We start from the raw sequence: 27,918 nt of genomic DNA, 5'->3' as shown, positions 1-27,918 counted from the left end.
CAATTCCGATATCGTTTATTTCAATATTTTCCATTTTGGCGTCCGTGCGACGGCTGAAGTCAGGGACCGTGTTACGATTTTCCGCAGTGAAACAGTTTCGGAACACTGAATTCAGTATTTCTGCCTTTCTTCGGTCGTCCTCCGTTTCGGTGCCATCGTGGTCAACGAGTGACTGAATAGGGGATTTAGATCCGCTTACCGATTTTACATATGACCAAAACTTTTTAGGGTTCTTGTTTAGATTGTTTGCCAATGTTTTATGTTCGAATTCGTTGAATGCTTCTCTCATTGCTCTCTTTACGCTCTTTTTCGCTTCGTTCAGCTTTTCCTTATCAGCTATGATTCGACTACTCTTAAACCTATGATGAAGCTTTCTTTGTTTCCGTAGTACCTTTCGTACATGATTGTTATACCACGGTGGATCTTTCCCCTCGCTTTGGACCTTAGTCGGTACGAACTTATCTAAGGCGTACTGGACGATGTTTCTGAATTTTTTCCATTTTTGTTCCACATCCTCTTCCTCAGAAATGAACGTTTGATGGTGGTCACTCAGATATTCTGCGATTTGTGCCCTATCACTCTTGTTAAGCAAATATATTTTCCTTCCTTTCTTGGCATTTCTTATTACACTTGTAGTCATTGATGCAACCACTGACTTATGATCACTGATACCCTCTTCTACATTCACGGAGTCGAAAAGTTCCGGTCTATTTGTTGCTATGAGGTCTAAAACGTTAGCTTCACGAGTTGGTTCTCTAACTATCTGCTCGAAGTAATTCTCGGACAAGGCAGTCAGGATAATGTCACAAGAGTCTCTGTCCCTGGCTCCAGTTCTGATTGTGTGACTATCCCATTCTATACTTGGTAGATTGAAGTCTCCCCCTATTACAATAGTATGATCACGTTCTGCAGGTTCTCTCTGAGGCGCTCAACTACTACGGTTGCTGATGCAGGTGGTCTATAGAAGCATCCGACTATCATATCTGACCCACCTTTGATACTTAACTTAACCCAGATTATTTCACATTCGCATTCGCTAATAACTTCACTGGATATTATTGAATTCTTTACTGCTATAAATACTCCTCCACCATTGGCGTTTATCCTATCCTTGCGGTATATATTCCATTCTGTGTCTAGGATTTCGTTACTGTTCACTTCCGGTTTTAACCAACTTTCCGTTCCTAATACTATATGCGCACTATTTCCTTCAATAAGAGATACTAATTCAGGAACCTTGCCCTGGATACTCCTGCAGTTTACCAATATTACGTTAACTTTTCCTGTTTTTGGTCTCTGAGGACGGACGTTCTTTATCAACGATGATAATGTCCTCTCTGGTAAGCCGTCAGGTATTTTATCGTTTCGCCCAAGGGGGGGTCCCTCTAACCTAAAAAACCCCCGTGTGCACGCCACACGTACTCTGCTACCCTAGTAGCTGCTTCCGGTGTGTAGTGCACGCCTGACCTGTCTAGGGGGGCCCTACAGTTCTCCACCCAATAACGGAGGTCGATGAATTTGCAACCATTATAGTCGCAGAGTCGTCTGAGCCTCTGGTTTAGACCCTCCACACGGCTCCAAACCAGAGGACCGCGATCGACTCTGGGCACTATGCTGCAGATATTAAGCTCAGCTTGCACTCCGCGTGCGATGCTGGTTGTCTTCACCAAATCAGCCAGCCGCCGGAAGGAACCAAGGATGGCCTCAGAACCCAAGCGGCAGGCGTCATTCGTTCCGACATGTGCTACTATCTGCAGCCGGTCACACCCAGTGCGTTCAATAGCTGCCGGAAGGGCCTCCTCCACATTACGGACGAGACCCCCCGGCAAGCACACCGAGTGCACACTGGCATTCTTCCCCGACCTACCTGCTATTTTCCTAAGGGGCTCCATAACCCGCCTAACGTTGGAGCTCCCTATAACTAATAGGCCCGCCCTCTGTGACTGTCGGGACCTTGCCGGAGAATCGGCCACTGGCCCAACAGGCGAGGCATCCTGTGGTGGCTCGGAAACGATGTCATCACCACTAGGAAGCACCCCGTACCTGTTGGAAAGGGGTAAGGCAGCTGCCACGCGGCCAGATCCCACCTTCGCCTTTCGGCCAGGCACGCGCGAGCCCACCACTGTCCGCCATTCACCCTGGAGTGATGGCTGACCGGTAAGATGCTCACTGCCGGAAGACGCAGCGACATCAGGGGTTCCATGTGATTTCAAGGCCACCGAAGTAGGCATAGGTCTCACCACAGTTGCCCCAACGCCACTACGAGCCGACGCCTGCGCCTCGAGCTCGATGAGCCTAACAGACAAAGCCTCCACCTGCCCCCGAAGAGTGGCCAATTCTCCTTGCGTCCGCTCACAACAACCACAGTCCCTACACATGACTATGTTTACCCTACTCTATACGGTGACAAATTCCCAAGATAATCTTCTGATGAGCTACTCTGATAATCAAGAAACACTCACTGAAATACGAGACGCGAAAACTACGCTAGGTTTTCCCAGAAAAACTATTTAAAAGCTAAGCGCAGCAAATAAGTACAAAAACGCTTTATACAAACAGTACCTTCTAACCAAACTGCGTGCCTACGGAGTATCGCCTCAGTTGTGCGACTGGATTCGTGATTTCCTGTCAGAAAGGTCACAGTTCGTAGTAATAGACGGAAAGTCATCGAGTAAAACAGAAGTAATATCCGGCGTTCCCCAAGGAAGTGTTATAGGCCCTCTATTCTTCCTGATCCATATTAACGACACGGGAGACAATCTGAGTAGCCGTCTTAGATTGTTTGCAGAGGATTCTGTCATTTACCGTCTTGTAATGTCATCAGATGATCAAAATGACATGCAAAATATGAAACCTCCTGCTCTACCATCTGAGCTACCGAAGCACGATTCACGGCCGGTACTCACAGCTTTACTTCTGCCAGTATCTCGTCTCCTACCTTCCAAACTTTACAGAACCTCTCCTGCGAGCCTTGCAGAACTACCACTCCTGAGAGAAAGGATACTGTGGAGACATGGCTTAGCCACAGCCTGGGGGATGTTTTCAGAATGAGATTTTCACTTTGCAGCGGAAAGGCAAAGGTCCCGAGTTCGAGTCTCGGTCGGGCACACAGTTTTAATCTGCCAGGAAGTTTCATATCAGCGCACACTCCACTGCAGAGTGAAAATCTCATTCTGGAAACATCCCCCAGGCTGTGGCTAAGCCATGTCTCCACAGTATCCTTTCTTTCAGGAGTGCTAGTTCTGCAAGGTTCACAGGAGAGCTTCTGTAAAGTTTGGAAGGTAGGAGACGAGATACTGGCAGAAGTAAAGCTGTGAGTACCGGCCGTGAGTCCGGTAGCTCAGATGGTAGAGCACTTGCCCGCGAAAGGCAAAGGTCCCGAGTTCGAGTCACGGTCGGGCACACAGTTTTAATCTGCCAGGAAGTTTCATATCAGCGCACACTCCGCTGCAGAGTGAAAATGTCATTCTGGGACATGCAAAATGATTGAGATAAGATATCTGTATGGTGCGAAAAGTGGTAATTGACCCTGAATAAAGAAAAGTATGAAGTTATTCACATGAGTCCTAAAAGAAATCAGCTAAATTTCGTTTACACGATATTTCACACAAATCTAAAGGCTGTAATTTCAGCTAAATACTTAGGGATTACAATTACAAATAACCTAAATTGGAACGATCACATAGACAATATTGTGGGTAGAGCAAACCAAAGACCGTAATTTATTGGCAGAACACTTTGAAGGCGCAACAGGTCTACTAAAGAGACTGCTTACACCACGCTTGTCCGCCCTATTCTGGAGTATTGCTGTGCAGTGTGGGATCTGCATCAGGTGGGACTGATGGATGACATCGAAAAAGTGCAAAGAAGGGCAGCACGTTTTGTATTATCGCGAAATAGGGGAGATAGTGTCACAGACATGATACATGAATTGGAGTGGCAATCATTAAAACAAAGGCGTTTTTCGTTGCGACAGGGTCTTCTCATAAAATTTCAATCACCAGTTTACTCCTCCAATATCGAAAACATTCTGTTGCCACCCACCAACATAGGGCGAAATGATCGTCATGATAAAATAAGAGAAATCAGGGCTCACACAGGAAAATTTAAGTGCTCGTTTTTCCGCGTGCCGTTCGAGAGTGGAACACTAGAGAGACAGCTTGAAGGTCTGTTGGCACCAACCTACGTAGGGAGAAATGATCATCACGATAAAATAAGAGAAATCAGGGCTCGCACAGAAAAATGCTCGTTTTTCCCGCGTACCGTTCGAGAGTGGAATGGTAGGGAGACAACTTGAAGGTGGTTCATTGAACCCTGTGCCAGACACTTTATTGTGAATAGCAGAGTAATCACGTAGATGTAGATCTCAGTATTATTGAGTCTTTGTGCACCACTTTGGAGAGAAGTGCGCGTGAACGCTATCCAACTCAACGTTACGTGAACTTGCCATAATCTTAGGGGAGAATGGCGTAAGATTCCCCTGAAAATCGTACAGATCTCATATTTATCCAATCCGAGACGACTGAAAGGTGTTTTGAACGTCAGCGGTTCTCCGACACCGTATTAGACAGGGTAATGAGCTGAGTTTCTGGTGTATCCAAATTTTGGCCATCTCTGTATGCACTGAGCATCGTTTCGCCAGGAGTTAGTCTCGGAAGCAATCCGCGAAGTTGGAAAAACTCGTGTTCTCTTTTTCTTGTTAACTTTCTTTCTCGTGGAATGCAAATACAGAAGAGCCGGATTCATTTCTACATCTACATCTACATTTATACTCCGCAAGCCACCCAACGGTGTGTGGCGGAGGACACTCTACGTGCTACCGTCATTACCTCCGTTTCCTGTTCCAGTCGCGTATGGTTCGCGGGAAGAACGACTGCCGGAAAGCCTCCGTGCGCGCTCGAATCTCTCTAATTTTACATTCGTGATTTCCTCGGGAGGTATAAGTAGGGGGAAGCAATATGTTCGATACCTCATCCAGAAACGCACCCTCTCGAAACCTGGACAGCAAGCTACACCGCGATGCAGAGCTCCTCTCTTGCAAAGTCTGCCACTTGGGTTTGCTAAACATCTCCGTAACGCTATCACGCTTACCAAATAACCGTGTGACGAAACGCGCCGCTCTTCTTTGGATTTTCTCCTCTGACAACCCGACCTGGAACGGATCCCACACTGATGAGCAATAATCAAGTATAGGTCGAACGAGTGTTTTGTAAGCCACCTCCTTTGTTGATGGACTACGTTTTGTAAGGACTCTCCCAATGAATCTCAACCTGGCACCCGGCTTACCAACAATTAATTTTGTATGATCATTCCACTTCAAATCATTCCAATAGCTTTCGTCCATTTTGCGGCCACAATGTTATCCTTGGAAATACTTCTCGCGCAAACATTGCCGGCAACAGTTGCCGACAATGTTGCCGAATATGTAGCTGCAGTTCTATTACCGGCAATGTTGCTGGGCTATATTTTTGTCAATATGCAATTTCTGTGACCCATGTGAAGATACATTTACAACATAGGCTTAAAAATGGAGGCTACTCAGGGACAGCACATCCCTGGTACCTGCAGGATGAGCTGGTAGTCGCGCACGACGCGGCTCTGGGCCAGGTCGGCGCGCCGGTCTGGGTGGAACAGGATGACCCTGGGACAGGCGCCGTCGGCCGTGAAGGTGTCCCGTGTGAGGTGGAACTCGCCCACCGCCAGCGGCCGCAGACCCGCCTCCTCCAGCAGCTGCAGGGGCACCTTGTCTCTGTAACATATACCACGCGCTCTCATTTTGTAGTCGATGCCTGTCACGTAGACTTTGCCCCCCAACAGTCGAGGCAATTTCGAGCACTTTATCGGCCCACAAGTGACAGCGAATGCTGAATACGTCTACAGCGGTGGCATGCCCTAAGCCAGGGGTTCCCAACAAAATTTTCTCGAGGACCCCCTCCTCGAGCATGATTGGTTCCTTGTTACATCACAGTATCAATTATTACCTAAAACAGCCAAATTAAGTCTTTTTATACTTTTTCCATTTTTGGTACTTAGAAAAAACATTGACATACTCATCATTGAAAAAATATTGAGCTTAAAACTTTTTCAATTTTTGATTATTGCTCAAAATCTTTGTCTTCAAATCTGGTTGTTTAGTATAACAAACTCCTTAAAAAAATAAAAATTGAGTATGAACTGAAAGTGACAGGAAAAAAATTAAAACTGAGTGTATTGGCCTTTCAAGTGCGCTACACTTGAGATTGCATTGAGTAGACACGTGTGAAAAATAAGAAAACACTAATTTCATACAAGGTATTATTTATTTGAAAAAATACAGTTACAACAGAGTGCCCAATCAGTAGACACTGACCTTTGAGTCCATTATTTCTGAAATATTAGGTTCCAATCTTGAAACTTTCACTCTGAAATCCGACCGCATGTCTGCCAGGCAGACTACACTCAAGACACCCCTGTGTACCATATAACATACACAAGCACTTGCAGGCGCAACCGAGAGGAAGACAATTCTTCAAAATAAACAGAACTTGCTAGAGACTAATGCGAACCTTTTTCTGCAGAGGTCGCCTCACAGACACAGGGAAAGATGGAGTACTCCGCCGACCTCTGCCAGCTTTATAAGGCCAGCGCAACAGCAGTACAGTCACCCGGTCTCCATCTCTCCACCCTCCATACCCTCTCCCAAGGTGGCTTCCGCCAGCTCCCTCTCCCTGATGATGTCCTCGTCCCCTCCATCTACCCCTCCTATCAACTTTGACCCTGCCCCGCCCCCCACTTCCCGTGTCCTTTCCTTTCGGCACCCTCCCTCCCTTCTCTTCTCTTCCCTTCTTTTTCCGTCTCCCTGTCCCCTCCCTTCCCCCTCTTCCCCCGGGCTTCCTCTCCCCCTTCCTCCCTCCCCTCTATCTCCCCTGCCCGTGGCATCTCTGCTCTCCCCTCTCGCTCTCCCACTCCCCTTCCTCCTCCTCCTCTCTTGGCAGGTCCCCGGACTCGCACACGTATAGTGAACATTCGCGCGCCGGAGATCGTCGCCTTTTGTGTCTCGTGTGTGTGACGTCGTATAGTGTTTTTGGTGTCCGCCGTCCCACTCCTACGTTCACTTGTGCCATCGGACTCATCAGTGTTTTGTGCGCCGTGCCGACGTGTTTTCCGTGTTGTTATCGTCACATGTGAACGACTCCGTGTTTTTTATGTCTCTGTGACCTCTCTCTTTTGCCCGTCACTTTGTTCTTTGTCATTCACCATGTTTTATACTCTTGTAAAACGCTATGGCTGAAGAGCGGCGTAGTGTGCCGCTGCCAGCCTACCTGAGTTGTACAGGTTTTAAAATAACAATAAAGTAAAAAAAAAAAAAAAAAAAAAGCAGTACAGTCAGTTCCTCGCCGAGCTAGGACCAGCTCCGACGGACCTCACCGACGCTCTTGATGAATAGTCGTCTACATGATATTTGTTTTCTTTGTGTGTATATAGTGATTGTTCGAGAAGTGTAGTTAAGTTTCAATAAACGACCTTATACTGAGTGTTCTACAATACTGAGTATTCTTCAACATGGAAGAAAATGCTTGCTCACACCGATATGTGGCTGCAAATGGAAGGATCTTTTTCATTGCCTTATCTTCAAGTTTCTTGTAGTTCGTGAGTTCTGATGCCCAGAAGTCCGTAATTTTGTCACTGATGAAAATGTTTATCATCGTACCACAGCTGGACAGATCCACAAGTTGATCTTGCTCTTCTTCAGTGAGGCCTTGGATTTTGTCTATTTCTTCACAGCTGAAGGGATTTCTAATCCAGTCGTCAGAGTCAGGTTCAGGGAAATACTCTCTAAAAGTATGGCTACGCTGCGTAGATGCTCGGCTACAATGATCTTGATCTGGTCAGTCAAACTCTCCTCTGATGACTCCAAGAGTTGTTTTAAAGTAGAAAAGTTAGTTAGTGACTCGTTTATCCTTGACGCCCAGATCTGACGCTTTTTGACCATAGCACTAATCTTATCTTCAGCTTTGAACATGTCTGCATTTTTCCCTTGTAAACTGAAATTTATCACATTCAAGTGTTCAAACACATCAGTTGAGTACGCAACTGAGCAAAGCCAAGAGAAATTAGTGAGAATATCCGCGTACTTTGTGTCAAGAAGGAAGAAACGAACCTCGTCTCTAAGTTAAAAAAACCTTGACAAGATCCTACCTCGAGAAAGCCATCTTACTTCCGTATGAATAAGAAGTTGCTCATGCACACTGCCGATCTCCTTACACTCTAGGAAGACGCTAGACGCAGAAGTTAGCGTTCGCTAAAGCTCTGCTCATGCAGGAAGCGGCCAAAACAAAAAATCTGTTATCATACGAAATATATTTTTTATTCTGATAGCATCTTGCGGACCCCTTTGGCATAGCTCGCGGACCCCCGGGGGTCCGCGGACCACCTTTTGGAAACCACTGCCCTAAGCAGCACTGGCCGGACCGGCCGCAGACAGGGATGCGGAATTTCAACTAGGTGTTGCGTGGAATTCGCCACTGGCGGCCATTAAATTAAAACGGGAGACACAAAAACCTCCAATTTTTGACCCGATGCAGAGCATTACAAAGTTATTTCGGCTTTTAACCGCAGCAGCATTCTGCAGCACCGTCATCGCCTAATACGCACGCAGGGATGGCATCTTTTCGTCTCCCGACAACTGGCCCTGTGAACACTACTTTCGTGCAACTGTGAGCACTTTTCCGTGTACCCACAATTCCTGCTTGCAGCTACGATAAATTTCGACGCCGAGGAGCGATTACCATCACTCGAGTGTTGCAACAGTGACGAGAATGACCACCACCACCCGATAACATCGAAAAGCTGCTTCGAAGAAATATTGTGGGAGATGCACAGTGTTAATCCGGTGGCAAACCCGAGAAGTGTATCTGCAGTAGGGGCGCCAAGAAAGCCTGACAAACCACAACTCAAATGCTGCTTAAAGGTAAACTTAATACAAATACGAGCGCTTTTTCTTTCGTTCAACCTACAATCGGTCGCGAAAGTAAAACCACAATGAAAGTCCGATGAAGCTTTGTGATTTGCTGCGCAGCTTCTCTAGTGTCCTGTCGATCGCGTTACGTCGCACTTTTCAGTTCTGAGAGCACAGTGAGGACACAAAGATGCGCAGAGCAACAGAATCTCCCACCAAGTGCTGTCATTCGGTTCCTTCTGCCAGAGGCTTCCGCCTGATTTCAAGCAGCCCATATAATGTAAATGATATGCGTGTTCTTCTTCAAAGCAATGCTTGGCTGAACACAGCAGGTGCAACAGAGACGCTCCTGCAGCATCTCGGTAGGTAGTGTTCAAATGTGTGTGAAATCTTATGGGACTTAACTGCAAAGGTCATCAGTCCCTAAGCTTACACACTACTTAACCTAAATTATCCTAAGGACAAACACACACACCCATGCCCGAGGGAGGACTTGAACCTCCGCCGGGACCATCCGCACAGTCCATGATGAACACCACGTACTGAGTAACTAACTGCAGGTGCTGGTGGATATTATGAACGCTGAAGACCAACATAAGTAGCGCACAACATCCAATGTGCAGACATGTGAAATGCACTCACCAGTCAACAAACTGTTACATACTGCACACTTGTGTAAGGAAATGACACGTGCTGAACAAGGTCAGAGTCTCGAATCTAGAATGGCTGTGAACAGGAGCAGTGCTAAACAACTTCCTGTACTATTGGTTAGCAATACGTTGACAGTATTGTAAAGTGCCGCTCAAAGCCACTGGAACCATCAGACAGATACCGGAAAAATCGATAACAGCGTGTTCCAAGCCCTACTGGAGTGCCCAGGAGGATCTGATGGAGATCCAGCGCCCATTTTCTTATGTGGTTCAAGACGATAAGATCCCAGTCAAAGTGGCATGACAAACTGACTATTCGGCAGGACCCACTGTCTGCAGATGCAGCAGAAACAAAAAGTAACTTACGATAATGCAAGAATGCTTTGGATGGGGAGTTTTATTCCAAGTATATGTGTCTGTCACTTTGGGAAAATATAATGTTATGGCGACGTAGGGAAAATAATTCGACTGCGAGATGAAGGATGGGAGGTGGCCTACACGATGCAGCAATTTTGGCAGAATGCTACGGGAATGGTAGAGACTGCCGCTGGGCTCCGTGAGGGACATTTCGCTGCTAGGACTGATGCAGGGCGTTTCTTCTCCGAGGATACTATGGACTTTGAATCTGAGCACAATGAACACCAAAGCAAGCAGGAGTCTGGCTCAGTTAAGTGCGACAGCTGCTTCAGCCACAGTTGCCGCCTTCACACTACGTCAGCCGATAGCATTGAGTGGATCGGGCTGTTTAGTATTGGTGATCAAGAGGTAGTCGATGTTGTACTTCATTAAACAGTATTGAGCTCTGACGACCTGAACAGAAGATTAATAACCAACAAAACTCTGACCACATGTAAGATAGGGGTCCTTCCCTGTAATTCAATCATATTTTCTTGAACTTGTGTAAAAAATTTAAATAAACACTTCTTTCATAAATGAAGTTCTATTAATTTAACTGTTGTGTCACGATATATTTTTTCTCAGTAGATGTATAAATTTTGCTTATTTATAAATTGCGCTTTTATTGTTAATTTTTAAAGAGAAATGTGTCATTTGGAGACGATTTACATAACGCCCCTGTGAAATTGTACTTTTCATGCTATTTTATTAGTAAATGATACCGAAATATGTAACCATGTCGTTCGTCTGATCAAAAACTTTATATGTGAAAATAAATAAACTCGTTGTAAACACCTATTTAAAATTGTCAGAATTGAATATGTGATCGTAAAACATTAACACAGTTAATGACAAAAAGCTGTAAAATTCAGAAGTCAATATTCTTAAAAAAATGCTTTTTTGTATCTATTTTCTTGCTTTTGAACCCGTCAACAGCCGGCCGTTGTGGCCGAGCGATTCTAGGCGCCTCAGTCTGGAACCGCGCAACCGCTACGGTCGCAGGTTCGAATCCTGCCTCGGGCATGGATGTGTGTGATGTCCTTAGGTTAGTTAGGTTTAAGTAGTTCTAAGTCTAGGGGACTGATGACCTCAGATGTTAAGTTCCATAGTGCTCAGGGCCATCATTTGAACCATTTTGAACCCGTCATTGCTGAGAGACATGTGTGTGAGCTTATAATCAACGGTTCTAGGTTGAAGCCCATCTTTGAAAGAGAAGGTGGAGAGATAATAGAAAAAATGATTGAATTCAAAAAGTAGAATTCTTCGCGACAAGATGCAAATGATTTATGTGAGGACATTGGACAGCGAAGTGTAAAATGGAACAAAGCGAGATACAAAACTTGAATTTTATTTGCAAAAATATTTCTTCAGTTTTTGCGTGTTTCATATACCTGTATGTTCCCAGGACAGTGGCTAACAAACCAGGTAAGTACTCTACAGAGGTGAATCCAGAGGAGTGGCTATAGGGTTTGAACCCCCTCCAGAACTACACTCAATTCTTCTTAATCTAAAAAGAAAACTGTCTCGAAAATTACTCGCAACTGTAATTAGTATTGTAACTGATTAAGAAGACTCTTCGTTTACTCTAGAGAATTTGGTGACACAAATTTTCTATGAGCTCTGCCGCCTTTCCCCAACCACCCTCCGTCAAAGTCCTGCATTCGACTCTGGTACTCAATTGTAATTGTATTGAATTAATCGAACTTCAGAATTTCGAACATTTTTTTCGCGCCTTTTCTCTCTGCCTGCGCCCTCTCGGGGCTTTACTACGCGCCTCCTAGGTACTTTCCTATGGCACAACGGCCACATTCGCAGACTCAGCGACGCGGGGTTCCCTGACGGGCTGGTGCGTCTCATAGACTCATACCTCACAGACAGGCGTTTCAACACTGACGTGCAGGGAAAACAATCAACACGACACGGTACACACGCGGGAGTACCCCAGGGAAGCATCCTAGGGCCCCTACTGTTTAACCTCTACATAAACGATCTCCCAGCCACACACAACACAACGATGGCAATCTACGCAGATGACACAGACATACTCGCGCAAGATTGGAAGCCATCAAACATTACGTCACGCTTACAGACCGCACTAAGAGTGGCTGATCCTTGGTTAGAGAAGTGGCGTGTTAGAGTAAACATCGACAAGCGCGAATCCGTTCTGTTCACTAGAAGACCGAAGCAACTGCGCAAACACCGATACTGCAGACCAAAAACTCTACACGCACGCCCAATACGTTTCCGTGAGAAAGGACCTCGGTGTCTGGCTGGACCGGAAATTACTCTGGGGGAACCACATACAACACATGACCAACCGAGGAAGCGCGAGGCTCAAACACCTCTACCCTATGCTCAACAGGCGTAGCACACTGAACATAAGGGTGTCGAGGTCCATTTACATGACACTTATTCGACCCCTGATGACGTACGCAGCCCCTGTCTGGGGATACGCTGCGCCCACACGCCTGCGCCGTCTGCAGATCATACAAAACAAAGTACTCAAAATTATAAGCAATGCTCCACTATACACACGCATCGCGGACCTTCACCGGGAATACCGACTTGAGACTCTCACGGAGGTAATCCACAAACTCACCACAAGACTATATACAGAAACTCTAGACATTCACAGAACCCGTTTGTTCTGAATCTGGGAACTACGACCACAACCGTAGATGGCAACATAAAAGACCAAAAGACATACTTGTAAGGACCTATCATCTATGGCGAAGTTGACGCAAAGACAACAGTACAGGTGAGCCCCTGTTAAACAGCCACCATTACTGGATATCCAGCTGGAACACACTTGCCGAATAACTGGCACCACGCAGGGAAGCCGTACCGTACACTACATTCAGACACGCTCCACACACACCTCACACAGTGAGATGATCAATGGCCAATCTCCCACTAATATATAACGATCCCGATTGTTCCAGGAGTGCAGCAGCTGCAGCAAACTCGGATACCTGGCCATCGCCTGCCACGGTAATGATGAATGATACCCATACTAACAAACCCAACCTTGTATGAACTATCGCAGCAAGTAACCCACTACTGCTCTTGCTACCCATTTCACTGTCGCAGAGGTTTTTTTCCCACGGCACGAGCCTTGGCACTTTTTTCCCTCTGCTCTGCAAATTGCTACCCTCATTCGCGTTTCGTCCACTATCTATCACCTGATGGACCGTGTTAATGCGTAGTCTTACCCAGATGCACGGATAACATCACAGCCCAGCATACTGTGATCCACCTATCCAGTATCAGTTGCAAAGCGATATAGAAAAGATTGCTGTATGGTGTGGCAGGTGGCAGTTGACGCTAAATAACGAAAAGTGTGAGGTGATCCACATGAGTTCCAAAAGAAATCCGTTGGAATTCGATTACTCAATAAATAGTACAATTCTCAAGGCTGTCAATTCAACTAAGTACCTGGCTGTAAAAATCACGAACAACTTCAGTTGGAAAGACCACATAGATAATATTGTGGGGAAGGCGAGCCAAAGGTTGCGTTTCATTGGGAGGACACTTAGAAGATGCATCAAGTCCACTAAAGAGACAGCCTACACTAGACTCGTTCCTCCTCTGTTAGAATATTGCTGCGCGGTGTGGGATCCTTACCAGGTGGGATTGACGGAGGACATCGAAAGGGTGCAAAAAAAGGGCAGCTCGTTTTGTATTATCACGTAGTAGGGGAGAGAGTGTGTCAGATATGATACGCGAGTTGGGATGGAAGCCATTAAAGCAAAGACGTTTTTCGTCGCGGCGAGATCTATTTGCGAAATTTCAGTCACCAACTTTCTCTTCCGAATGCGAAAATATTTTGTTGAGCCCCACCTACGTAGGTAGGAATGATCACCAAAATAAAATAAGAGAAATCAGAGCTCGAACAGAAAGGTTTAGGTGTTCGTTTTTCCTGCGCACTGTTCGGGAGTGGAATGGTAGGGAGATAGTATGATTGTGGTTTGCCGAACCCTCTGCCAAGCACTTAAATGTGAATTGCAGAGTAATCATGTAGATGTAGATGTAGATGTGGATAACTAACATGTTGACGGAGGTGAAGTAGAACTTTTGGTTTGGTCACCATGTTGGTGCGGGCGTGGAGAGGCCCCACCTCTCTATCAGGTACTTTTCTCGCTTAAGGATCCTAACACACTTGTAGACTGAAGCTGCCACACGGCCAGCAGTGGCGGTTGAGGAGGTTCAGGCAGTGAGGTGCGGCTGAGGCTCACCTGGTGCGAAAGGGGTTGAGCCAGGCGGAGACGAAGGCGCTGTCGATGGCGACGACGCGGTGGTCGCGCAGGTGCGGCGGCAGTAGCAGCTCGAGGCGCGGCGCGCGGTGCTTGATGCGCATGCGCGCGAGCGCGGCCGCCAGGCGCACGTGCGCCGCCCACAGCGCCGCCTCGGCGTCGGCGAGCCCGGCCTGCGCCAGAAGGGGCGCCGGCTCCCGCGCTTTGAAGTCGCGCTGCCACAGGTCGAACAGCAGCAGCCACACCTGGCTGCGCTGGCCCCGCAGCTGTCGGCAGCATGTGGCGTTAGTGCCATGCCCCACGACCCACTGTATAACAACAACATACAATTTCGTAGCCGCGCTGTAGACGAACGTAGAACCATTTCCCACTGTCCGGAAGAGGGGGTTGTTTGTTCGGCTGGCAGATGGTTGGCAGTCCGTCCGAGATGACTGGATTAAGGGTTTCTGATTACAAGTATCCAGACACATATTATGTTAACCGGGGACCTAGAAACGACGGAGAGGCTCCGTCCCCGCCGCAGCCGCAGTGTTCCACAACACCACGACGACCACCGCAGTCCACTTTACTCCTCCGCCGCCCCACACCGAACCCTGGGTTAATGTGTGGTTCGGCCCCCGGTGGACCCCCCCCCCCCCCCAGACGAGCGTAACCCCTATGTTTGCGTGGTAGGGTAATGGTGGTGTACGCGTACGTCGAGAACTTGTTTGCGCAGCAATCACCGACATTGTGTAGCTGAGGCGGAATAAGGGGAACCAGCCCGCATTTGCCGAGGCAGATGGAAAACCACCTAAAAAGTATCCACAGACTGGCTGGCTCACCGGACCTCTACACAAATCCGCCAGGCGGATTCGTGCTGGGGACAGGCGCTCCTTCCCGTCCAGAAAGCCGTGCGTTAGACCGCACGGCCAATCGGGCGGGCCAGACACATATTAGTGGACATGAATATGGGCTGTGTTCGCCCTTCGCATTTATAACAGCTTGAAATCTGGCAGAGGCATCTTTCAATGCCTGTGGTGGGATGGTTGTCTTGTGACAGCCAGAGCGAGAGCACCAGCAGCAGCGAGTACTGTTTGTATAAAGCGTTTATTTTGCATTTTGTTTACGACCTTCCACTAAGGAAGGGATTCTATTTGCGTTTATCTGCTCTGCATAGTAACTAACAGTTCTTGATAAAACTTTACGTAGTTTTCGTGTTAGATTTCTTAGTGTTTTCTTGATCGTTTAGAACAGAAAGCGCCCTAAAACCGTCTTTTGTTTGTTTCGCGGCCGTTAGCCACTAGTCACTTGAATCAGCAGTTGTCTTGTGACAGCCAGAGCGAGAGCACCAGCAGCAGCGAGTACTGTTTGTATAAAGCGTTTTTGTACTTATTTGCTGCGCTTAGCTTTTAAATAGTTTTTCTGGGAAAACCTAGCGTAGTTTTCGCGTCTCGTATTTCAGTGAGTGTTTCTTGATTATCAGAGTAGCTCATCAGAAGATTATCTTGGGAATTTGTCACCGTATAGAGTAGGGTAAACATAGTCATGTGTAGGGACTGTGGTTGTTGTGAGCGGACGCAAGGAGAATTGGCCACTCTTCGGGGGCAGGTGGAGGCTTTGTCTGTTAGGCTCATCGAGCTCGAGGCGCAGGCGTCGGCTCGTAGTGGCGTTGGGGCAACTGTGGTGAGACCTATGCCTACTTCGGTGGCCTTGGAATCACATGGAACCCCTGATGTCGCTGCGTCTTCCGGCAGTGAGCATCTTACCGGTCAGCCATCACTCCAGGGTGAATGGCGGACAGTGGTGGGCTCACGCGTGCCTGGCCGAAAGGCGAAGGTGGGATCTGGCCGCGTGGCAGCTGCCTTATCCCTTTCCAACAGGTACGGGGTGCTTCCTAGTGGTGATGACATCGTTTCCGAGCCACCACAGGATGCCTCGCCTGTTGGGCCAGTGGCCGATTCTCCGGAAAGGTCCCGACAGTCACAGAGGGCGGGCCTATTAGTTATAGGGAGCTCCAACGTTAGGCGGGCTATGGAGCCCCTCAGGAAAATAGCGGGTAGGTCGGGGAAGAATGCCAGTGTGCAGTCGGTGTGCTTGCCGGGGGGTCTCGTCCGTAATGTGGAGGAGGCCCTTCCGGCAGCTATTGAACGCACTGGGTGTGACCGGCTGCAGATAGTAGCACATGTCGGAACGAATGACGCCTGCCGCTTGGGTTCTGAGGCCATCCTTGGTTCCTTCCGGCGGCTGGCTGATTTGGTGAAGACAACCAGCATCGCACGCGGAGTGCAAGCTGAGCTTAATATCTGCAGCATAGTGCCCAGAGTCGATCGCGGTCCTCTGGTTTGGAGCCGTGTGGAGGGTCTAAACCAGAGGCTCAGACGACTCTGCGACTATAATGGTTGCAAATTCATCGACCTCCGTTATTGGGTGGAGAACTGTAGGGCCCCCCTAGACAGGTCAGGCGTGCACTACACACCGGAAGCAGCTACTAGGGTAGCAGAGTACGTGTGGCGTGCACACGGGGGTTTTTTAGGTTAGAGGGACCCCCCCTTGGGCGAAACGATAAAATACCTGACGGCTTACCAGAGAGGACATTATCATCGTTGATAAAGAACGTCCGTCCTCAGAGACCAAAAACAGGAAAAGTTAACGTAATATTGGTAAACTGCAGGAGTATCCAGGGCAAGGTTCCTGAATTAGTATCTCTTATTGAAGGAAATAGTGCGCATATAGTATTAGGAACGGAAAGTTGGTTAAAACCGGAAGTGAACAGTAACGAAATCCTAGACACAGAATGGAATATATACCGCAAGGATAGGATAAACGCCAATGGTGGAGGAGTATTTATAGCAGTAAAGAATTCAATAATATCCAGTGAAGTTATTAGCGAATGCGAATGTGAAATAATCTGGGTTAAGTTAAGTATCAAAGGTGGGTCAGATATGATAGTCGGATGCTTCTATAGACCACCTGCATCAGCAACCGTAGTAGTTGAGCGCCTCAGAGAGAACCTGCAGAACGTCGTGAAGAAGTTTCGTGATCATACTATTGTAATAGGGGGAGACTTCAATCTACCCGGTATAGAATGGGATAGTCACACAATCAGAACTGGAGCCAGGGACAGAGACTCTTGTGACATTATCCTGACTGCCTTGTCCGAGAATTACTTCGAGCAGATAGTTAGAGAACCAACTCGTGAAGCTAACGTTTTAGACCTCATAGCAACAAATAGACCGGAACTTTTCGACTCCGTGAATGTAGAAGAGGGTATCAGTGATCATAAGTCAGTGGTTGCATCAATGACTACAAGTGTAATAAGAAATGCCAAGAAAGGAAGGAAAATATATTTGCTTAACAAGAGTGATAGGGCACAAATCGCAGAATATCTGAGTGACCACCATCAAACGTTCATTTCTGAGGAAGAGGATGTGGAACAAAAATGGAAAAAATTCAGAAACATCGTCCAGTACGCCTTAGATAAGTTCGTACCGACTAAGGTCCAAAGCGAGGGGAAAGATCCACCGTGGTATAACAATCATGTACGAAAGGTACTACGGAAACAAAGAAAGCTTCATCATAGGTTTAAGAGTAGTCGAATCATAGCTGATAAGGAAAAGCTGAACGAAGCGAAAAAGAGCGTAAAGAGAGCAATGAGAGAAGCATTCAACGAATTCGAACATAAAACATTGGCAAACAATCTAAACAAGAACCCTAAAAGGTTTTGGTCATATGTAAAATCGGTAAGCGGATCTAAATCCCCTATTCAGTCACTCGTTGACCACGATGGCACCGAAACAGAGGACGACCGAAGAAAGGCAGAAATACTGAATTCAGTGTTCCGAAACTGTTTCACTGCGGAAAATCGTAACACGGTCCCTGACTTCAGCCGTCGCACGGACGCCAAAATGGAAAATATTGAAATAAACGATATCGGAATTGAAAAACAACTGCTATCACTTAGTAGCGGAAAAGCATCCGGACCAGACGAGATACCCTTAAGATTCTACAGTGATTATGCTAAAGAACTTGCCCCCTTTCTATCAGCAATTTATCGTAGATCGCTGGAAGAACGTAAAGTACCTAGCGACTGGAAGAAAGCGCAGGTCGTTCCCATTTTCAAGAAGGGTCATAAATCAGATGCGAATAATTATAGGCCAATTCGCTTACGTCAATCTGTTGTAGAATAATGGAACATGTTTTGTGTTCTCGTATTACGACGTTCTTAGATAATACAAATCTCCTTCATCATAACCAACATGGATTCCGCAAACAGAGATCATGTGAAACTCAGCTCGCCCTATTTGCCCAAGAAATTCACAGTGCCGTAGACACTGGCGAGCAGATTGATGCCGTATTCCTGGACTTCAGGAAGGCATTTGATACGGTTCCGCACTTACGTTTAGTGAAAAAAATACGAGCTTACGGAATATCGGACCAGGTTTGTGATTGGATTCAGGATTTCCTAGAAGAAAGAACACAACATGTCATTCTTAACGGTTCAAAATCTGCAGATGTAGAGGTAATTTCGGGAGTACCGCAGGGAAGCGTGATAGGACCTTTATTGTTTACAATATACATAAATGACTTAGTTGACAACATCGGTAGCTCCGTGAGGCTATTTGCAGATGACACGGTTGTCTACAAGAAAGTAGCAACATCAGAAGACTCGTACGTACTCCAGGAGGACCTGCAGAGGATTAATGCATGGTGCGACAGCTGGCAGCTTTCCCTAAACGTAGATAAATGTAATATAATGCGCATACATAGGGGCAAAAATCCATTCCAGTACGATTATGCCATAGGTGGTAAATCATTGGAAGCGGTAACGACCGTAAAATACTTAGGAGTTACTATCCGGAGCGATCTGAAGTGGAATGATCACATAAAACAAATAGTGGGAAAAGCAGGCGCCAGGTTGAGATTCATAGGAAGAATTCTAAGAAAATGTGACTCATCGACGAAAGAAGTAGCTTACAAAACGCTTGTTCGTCCGATTCTTGAGTATTGCTCATCAGTATGGGACCCTTACCAGGTTGGATTAATAGAAGAGATAGACATGATCCAGCGAAAAGCAGCGCGATTCGTCATGGGGACATTGAGCCAGCGCGAGAGCGTTACGGAGATGCTGAACAAGCTCCAGTGGCGGACACTTCAAGAAAGGCGTTACGCAATACGGAGAGGTTTATTATCGAAATTACGAGAGAGCACATTCCGGGAAGAGATGGGCAACATATTACTACCGCCCACATATATCTCGCGTAATGATCACAACGAAAAGATCCGAGAAATTAGAGCAAATACGGAGACTTACAAGCAGTCGTTCTTCCCACGCACAATTCGTGAATGGAACAGGGAAGGGGGGATCAGATAGTGGTACAATAAGTACCCTCCGCCACACACCGTAAGGTGGCTCGCGGAGTATAGATGTAGATGTAGATGTAGCCCAGTTCTCAGTGAGAGATGAATCCAGAGAAGGTAGTGATCTTGGACTCTGGGGTCTGGCGCGAAGTCAACGTTCCAAGTCATCCCTAAGATGTTCCATTGGATTCCAGTTAGGACGCTGGGCAGGTAGGTCAGTTTCAGAAGATTCCCTCACAAAATGGCTCTGAGCACTATGGGACTTAACTTCTGAGGTCATCAGTCCCCTATAACTTAGAACTACTTAAACCTAACTAACCTAAGGACATCACACACAACCATGCCCGAGGCAGGATTCGAACCTGCGACCGTAGCGGTCGCGCGGTTCCAGACTGCAGCGCCTAGAACCGCTCGGCCACTCCGGCCGGCAAATTCCCTCACACTTACTGCTTTATGTCAAAGTGCACTGTCAAGCTGTTACAAACTGTCATTATCTCCAAATAGTTACTCTATTGTACACAGCGCACATCGAACGTTTTCTCAAGTATGGTAAGGGGATCACACATCCACCCAGTTAGTTTTGTGTGTTAAAGAGCTGCTTCTGGGACAATGAGGTGTAGCGGCCCCGGATTGGAACCACCCGGAAGATTAACGACGCGAATCCGCGTGCCAGCTAGCCTGTATGTGGTTTGCAGGCGGTTTCCCACATCTCACAAGGTGAATGCTGGGCTGGGTCCCAGGTCCTGCCTCAGTTACACGATTCGCAAACTTTTAGAACAATTTCATTTATTTTCACGTGCATACAAGTACACGAAGGCAGTTAGGGTGTAAATCTTCCGTCCTAGGGTAAGGGGGGGGGGGGGGGAAATCGTAATGGGGTGGAGACCGGGAGAACATTTAGCCACTCCTTAAATTAACCATGACAAATCAGTCAATAGCCATACCGAACCTCCGCCGATGTCACCAGGAAAAGAAGAAAATAAGGGGACCACACCCCAACCACGAAAAACACTCCCACACCATAACACGACTTCCTCTGTACTTCACTGTTGGCACTACACGTGATGGCAGATAAAGTTCTCCAGGCTTTCGCCAAACGCAAACCCTTCCATCTTTCAAAATCACTCGTTTGCAATGATCTATGGCGTTACTCTTTCCAGCACGTCAGGCGTCACTTAGGACTGACTATAGAAATGTATGGCTTTTGAGGGGTTGTTCGACCATAGTACCCCATTCTTTTTAACTCCACACGCAACGTCATTGTGCCAACTGGACTGCTAGTAGCAGTTTGGAACTCAAGAATGATTCCTTTTGCTGATTTCTTGCAACTTTTTACTACTAATCTCAGCAATGCTCGGCGGTCCCTGTCCGCTAGTACATGGAGTCAACCTGGTCTTGTTTCAGCTGCGGTTGTTACTTCGCGCCAGCCGTTGTGGCCGAGCGGCTCTAGGCGCTTCAGTCTGGAACCGCGCGACCGCTACGGTCACAAGTTCGAATCCTGCCCTAGGCATGGATGTGTGTGATGTCCTTATGTTAGTTAGGTTTAAGTAGTTCTAAGTTCTAGGGGACTGATGACCTCAGATGTTAAGTCCCATAGTGCTCAGAGTCATTTGAACCATTTTTTTGGATGAAAATGCCTATTGTTCCTCCTGCGGCAGATTTTCTGAAACGGCTAAATATTAAATAATTCAGAGTCTTCATTTGTGCAGCCGCAGTGACTGCAGTAGCTCTGGAATTATTAAAGGCAATCAAAAAACAGAGATAGCACATTTTACGGGGAGAAAATAAACAGCCGCTAGTGACTATACATATAGTCGTATTTTATGACAAGAAATATGTAGTGCTGCAAATCAACGTGAAATTAGGTCAGAAACATCAGTACCAACCTCAAAAATACCTAACAAATGCCCAGATGTAACCGTAAATCAGACAAGAATGCTACCACTGTCGATATTTTAAATAAATCGAAAATTTATAGATGCATTTTCCAGTAGCTGCAAAGACGGATTTTAAATATCTTTAATAAAAGTTAAGCAATTTAGTGGGCTAGTTTGGAACCAGCGAAACCGAGTAATCGGCCACAAGTCGTGGAATGTAGAAGCCTCTTGCCCTCTGGCGCACAGGTGCTGCTTCCCTAGATTGTTTCTGAAGCCGGGGACACGTGATCTTTTATGATCAACCGAGTTATTTGTTGCAATATGGAATTGCAAGTACAGCGATGCAAGAATTAATCTGGGTCCGCCATTAACCGTTTCCGATTTAGTCTACAGAGACAGTCTGATCCGAATACTAGAAACCAGGAAGGTCCTTAGCTGCACTCAATGTGGACTCAGGGGGCATTGATCCAATTTCGTGAAACTGAGCCTGCTGTAGGTGCTGTGCATTAGGCTGTCTTACAAAGATAGCATTCAACTGTGATATCTTTCGATATTTAAAACCGGTACAACAATAAGTGGAGGCACACCACTGTAAGACAGCTCCATCGATGGGGCTTCCATCCCCCTCTGCTTACATTCCTATCGTCCTACAACACCTTCCACTCGTTGCAGTAACGCAGATTAGCCGTGCACGCGAGGGAGGTTGTTGGAACTGAACTACATCAGAACCATCTCGCACTATTTATCTGTAAGGTGCTGACCACGCATCTTGTACAGACGTCTCTTTCACTGTAGTGGACACACCTGGTCGTGGCATCGTTGAGAATTGGCGCTGTAACAGCGAGGATCGTAGGAAAATCCTTAACTACTTTTGAGTAAACAGCAAACAATTATCGTTCCATGGGACAAGGTCACCCATACACAGGGGCAAGGCGAAGACGTACATCCTCCTCCCTGGCTCCCAGGGAAAGGAAAAAATATAGGTACTCCGCTGTTCTCCTTTCAAGGAAATTATTTAAATGTCGGCATTACGCAGTGTTTCAACAGAGTCGAAACTGAAACTTTTTTATGGCTTCTTACAAATCGCCATTCGTCTTCCAAAATATTAAAAGTACTCCACACCCCCCCACATCTAGTCCCTCCTCCCTTACAAACTACTGTATGGGCGCCCAGAGCAAGGGATGCCTTTTATTAAGTGTTAAACAATGGAAAATCCAGGCTGGAATAATGACAATATTATGAAAACAATAACTGCTACTCACCATAGAGCAAAGATGCTGAGTTGCAGGTAGCCACAACAAAAGACTATCAGCAAATAAGCTTTTGCTCGAAAAGGCCTTCATCAGTAACAAACACACACACACAGACAGACACACAAATACACTCAATGAAACGCAACTCACCCACACACGACCACAGTCTCTGGCTGCTGAGGCCAGACTGTGTGCAGCAGTGTGTGGTGGGAGAAGCAACTGGGTGGTAAGCCTAAGGAGGAGGCTGGGGAGGGCAGGGATAGCAGCTGGGTGGTGGGGGTAAGGAGGAGGCTAACCCTGCCCTCCCCAGCCTCCTCCTTACCCCCACCACCCAGTTGCTTCTCCCACCACACACTGCTGCGCACAGTCTGGCCTCAGCAGCCAGAGACTGTGGGCATGTGTGTATGAGTTGTGTTTGTGTCAGTGCATGTGTGTGTATGTTGTTTATTTCTGATGAAGGCCTTTTTGGGGTGAAAGCTTACTTACTGACAAACTTTTTGTTGTGCCTATCTATGGCTCAACGTTTACTAACTGTTGTGATTTTTAATGCAGGATATTCAGCATTAAACATGTGTTTTGCACAACATGGCACATATGTTGATCTGTACAGTGCATTCATAAACAATGATGATCTCGAACTCTGTTTATTACTAATAACTGTCCATTTATGCTGCCGCACTCAGATCTGGTCTATGCCTGAATCACATCATTAACCTGGATCTCAACTTCTGAACAGTGACTGGTGCAACCAATCACTGCGGCCACCGTCAGCCAACTCCTTAGTAACGCAAGAATTAACACATTTTGCAAGCTTTCAAGCAACGTCCTTACATGAGTGACCGTTCGCTGTGGCCATCACCACTAGACACTTACATAAAACAATATTTCGTAAGAATCGACTGGAGCCACAACCGATGTTAATTTCCTCCTTGGCTGTCGCCTCCCAACTTCAGCTGCAGATACAAGGGAGTTTCTAGCTCGAGTGTTTTACCCAATCGCAGAAAAGGAAATTTCATGGTGGACCTTTGCTTAGCCAATATCAACCAAGGACGCTCTTACCAGGTGGGTGGTGACGCTGCAAACGTCAGCAAACCACCTCCCAGTGAACACCACATTGTCGTTCTGCACGTCATAAAAAAGGCACGCTGACCTTCTGCCCAAACTGTAGGTCTTATGACACATCGCACCATATTACTATTACTCGATATCTGTTTTAATATAAGTGTTATGTCCCTCATATCCAAACATTTTTTTAGATGTATGTAGTTGAAATATTATCTCATAGGTCAGGAAATGATGTCCTTAGAAGAACTATTTTAATTGCTGTGCTCTTCCCAATTACCATTATTAAATAAATGAAATTTTGCAATTCAAACAGCAATAGAAACTTGCCATTGAAGATGTACAGTTAGGAGGTTGGACAAGTGGACTAAAGGGATTGGTTTTAGCTTTTCTACAGATAAATATTTGTGTATGTGTGTGTGTGTGTGTGTGTGTGTGTGTGTATGTGTGTGTGTGTGTGAGGATTTTAACCACTCAATTTTTACCTTGCCTGACTTTAAATTTAGCGATGCTGCTCTGAACTGGAAGACTTCAAGTCTTGCTTCATAATTGCTATCGAAGATCTGCTCTGAACTGGAAGACTTCAAATCTTGCTTCATAATTGCTATCGAAGATCTGCTCTGAACTGGAAGATTTCAAATCCTGTTTCATAATTGCTATCTAAGATAGACTTATGATGAATTTTGAGACTAGGTGACGTTTTTGGGACTTGATTCTAAGCTTTTGTGATTACTCTGCGGGAAAGTGACCTGAAGGATAGCCCCTTTAAAACGCAGAACACCTCGAAGTGCCATAATCACAGATCTTGGAGAGCATACAAGGCATATCTGCTGCAGTTTTATAAGGCTTTGGAAAGTCTCAGCTAGATTATGGGTGCACAGCATACACATCAGTGAGGCCTAAGGGACTGAAAATCAACTACGCCATCCGTCATGTGGGAATTAGGCTGGTCAGGCGTGCCTGTTGGGCCATTTCCGTACTTGACTTCTGTGCTGAGGTCTGATAGCCGCCATCTGGCATTTGCAGCAGTTTCTCAGCGTGTTTGAGTTGCACAGGGTACCACAGAATCCTTGCAAGCGGGAAAACTGAACGTCCAATCCTTGTTGGGCTATCTAGATTACTTAAGGCATCTACTGAGATGGTTACCCGGCCAATTTCCTTCTTCATCCTTTGTCATTCCAAGTTTACGCTTCTTCTCTAGTGATTTCACCATCGACGAGACACTAGAGTTTAACCTTGTTTGCTCCTTTTTGTCCCAGAAGCGTCAGATACAAAACTGTTGCTTGCCCTACTACAAATTTGTTCCCATAAATTGGTTGTGAATAACGATGCCATTTAAAGCAAGGTAGGAAGATTATGGTTTAACATCTCGTCATTGACGAAGTCACAAGAGTCAGAACACAAACTCACATTGGGGGAGAATGTGGACGAAAATTTGTAGTGCTCTATTTCAAAGGAACTGTTTTGGCATTTACCTTAAGTGATTGAAGGAAACTAACATTGGCAGTGCTTTCTTTCAAAGGAACTATCTTGATATTTGTCTTAAGCGATTTAAGGACGCGAGTGAAGACCTACGTCTCGATGGCGAGGTGGGACATGGTCCTCGTCCTCCTACGTCACGAGATGAGGCCTTTTGAGATCTGCCCAAAGTGCAACCTACTGGTATTTGGTGTGGTAAAAATAGCAACCCTTAGCTATGGTCAAAACTGACTTCTACTCTGGTTCCCGAAGGAAGTCAGATTATTTTAAATTTATTGAGGTACAAAAATATGACATTCCTGAACCCATTTTCGTCTCTGTATTTCAGAAAATTTCGAATCAGAATCTGAATAATAAGCCTGTATTTACGAAAGGGTATAACAAGGCAGACTCTCTTGTCTTCTCTGTCGTTCTCCGTGAAGATGTCCTCAATATTAATTTATCAATTGAATAGACAGTAAATGATACACAGACACATCCAGTCTTAGAATCATTCTAGCGAATGAGATGGGCTCATATAGAAAAATCTCCCATGTATCCTGGTTCCCTGGGTACCATGCACTCTATACAACTCGTGTACACAGCAGATAAATAATTCCTGATTTTGGACATTACTCTTCATTCATAAACGCTGTATAAGTAATTGTTGTTCTACTGGGCACTAGAATATGTAGACATTCAGGAATACGAATTATCAGATGTACCTGCCAAGGCTGCACTTGAAAATTGTGTGGCTCAATGACCCATCCCCATAGGGGCATGTTGTCATTTCACTGTTGGGGTACAGCTACGTATCATTAGGGAAAAGAGTGGCTGTGGGTGACGAAGAATAGGTTGTGGCTAGATAAATCAGCTGCTCAGCCGCTTTCTACTCTCTCCTTAGCCTAGGTCAAGTCCTCCTTACTCCACTCTGAGTAAGTTATCATTAAAGGACACATGACTTCCAGCTCCAGTAAAAGGAATCTCCACTATGTCGTTCTTTTGGAATGCAGATTTCAGTACGCCGTATTTTAAAAGAGAATGTACTGTAGACAGAAGCTAATTTATCGCACCCACTATTTTAGAAGATGTAGAGTTGAAAGTAACTTGATATTCAATATCATAAAGAGTCTAAACATCTTCCTTAAGTCAAAAATTTTTTGCAAGCGACTATCAGCAGCATCGATATACATGGAGAAATCCATGGTACAACTGTACTGTCTTATATTTACTCACAACCAGTTTCGATCAATGATTATCTTCGCAGTAGAAAAATATTGTGACAGCTTCACATCTCATATATACAATTTATCCAGAATAGACACCATAGCTGACTTGCAAACGACAAAAAAAGATACTTTACGCCATAATGCCGGCTTAAGGAAGCAGAAAAATTGAAAATATGAAACCATGTAACAATAGTAAGTGCACAAGTTACTTGTTTTCAGTGTTTTCTGCTTACTTAAGTCGGTATTATGGCGTGAAGTGTCTTTTTCTGTCGTTTGCAAGTCAGCTATAGCGTCTTTTCTGGTTAAATGGCATCTTTATACATGAAGCTGTCACAATATTTTTCCACTGCGAAGGCGATCAACTATCGAAACTGGTTGTGAATAAATATATTGTAAGACAGCGCAGTTGTACCATGAGTTTCTCCAAGTCTTCCTAAAGTATTAGAGACGAGAGTATATTGTTTTTTCAGTTTACTCGGATGATTTACTTGTTTTTCCCCCTTTGCGACAGTCACAAATTATTGAGTGTATTTTAGCTTTCACTTAGTTACGCTATTCAATTTCAAACACTGATGATATTTGCAATTTGAGCTAATGAATGAATGTTTGCTGGATGCAAGTGAAAATAGGAGACGCTGAGTACGATTTTAAACGACTTTGTATTTTATATTTTTTTGTGAGGGGGGAGGGAGTCTACGCATTTTAACCTCTTTATCCCAAACAATATTTTTAAGTGGGCTGGTAACTTTAATGTTGAGCAATCTCGATCCATAAACACCCCATCATCCCAGCCTCTATTATTTTGTGAATCAGCGCATTAGTTTTAACTCCAACATCTACCAAATGGAAGAGGCTGTGGCTCTTGAATCTATGCAACAATTACCTGTTATAAGTACTCTGAGCCACATACACTTTATGCTACAATCTCTTCCACTCGGTGACACTGACTGCTGGTACATCTACTAAGAGTGATTTTGACAGAGGCTTCTCAATGAGACTCTCTGTTAGTGATCGGTTTAATATATAATGGGTTCTAAATATATCCATCAATAGTGTACATACGTCGGGATTTCATGGAGTATTGCTTTTCATTGTTAGAACTGGAAGATTTCAAACCCTGCTTCATAACTGCTATCGAAGATCGACTTTATGGTGAATGCCGTAAATGACGTAGGTCCCTGAAGACTACTAACCACTTTCGTGTCTTCTTAAAATATTATTAGTCAATTTTTGAAAACTTTATACTTGCTCTGGGCTCTGCTCCTCTAGCATAATTCGCAACTAATAGGATCTGGAACAAAATGCTTCACGTCCATGTACCATAGCCTCGCTGATGACTTATTAGTTGTACCTTTGCAGAGAAAATGGTGACAATTTTACGTAGTCTCAGATTTCTTTCAGTTGTGATGATATAATAGCTTCATCTAGTTCCATTGATCTATCTGGAGAAACTAAAGTGCTATAG

General features: G+C 45.6%; 1 protein-coding gene across 1 annotated transcript in view; it reads right to left on the bottom strand.

Annotated features, from left to right (window-relative positions):
- Positions 1 to 27,918, bottom strand: part of LOC126413121 (putative methyltransferase NSUN7) — a gene marked incomplete at its 3' end in the record, with an annotated part of 334,534 nt that overhangs the window by 100,450 nt on the left and 206,166 nt on the right. Inside the window, exons 4-5 of the mRNA XM_050083013.1 lie at positions 14,220 to 14,503; positions 5,563 to 5,749 (exon numbers count right to left, since the gene is read on the bottom strand). Of these exons, the coding sequence (XP_049938970.1) occupies positions 5,563 to 5,749; positions 14,220 to 14,503 (471 nt within the window). The remainder of the gene's footprint in view (positions 1 to 5,562; positions 5,750 to 14,219; positions 14,504 to 27,918) is intronic.

The sequence above is a fragment of the Schistocerca serialis genome, chromosome 7 (genome assembly GCF_023864345.2).
Source record: "Schistocerca serialis cubense isolate TAMUIC-IGC-003099 chromosome 7, iqSchSeri2.2, whole genome shotgun sequence".
NCBI classification, from domain to species: domain Eukaryota; kingdom Metazoa; phylum Arthropoda; class Insecta; order Orthoptera; family Acrididae; genus Schistocerca; species Schistocerca serialis.
This window is presented reverse-complemented; position numbering and strand designations above follow the sequence as displayed.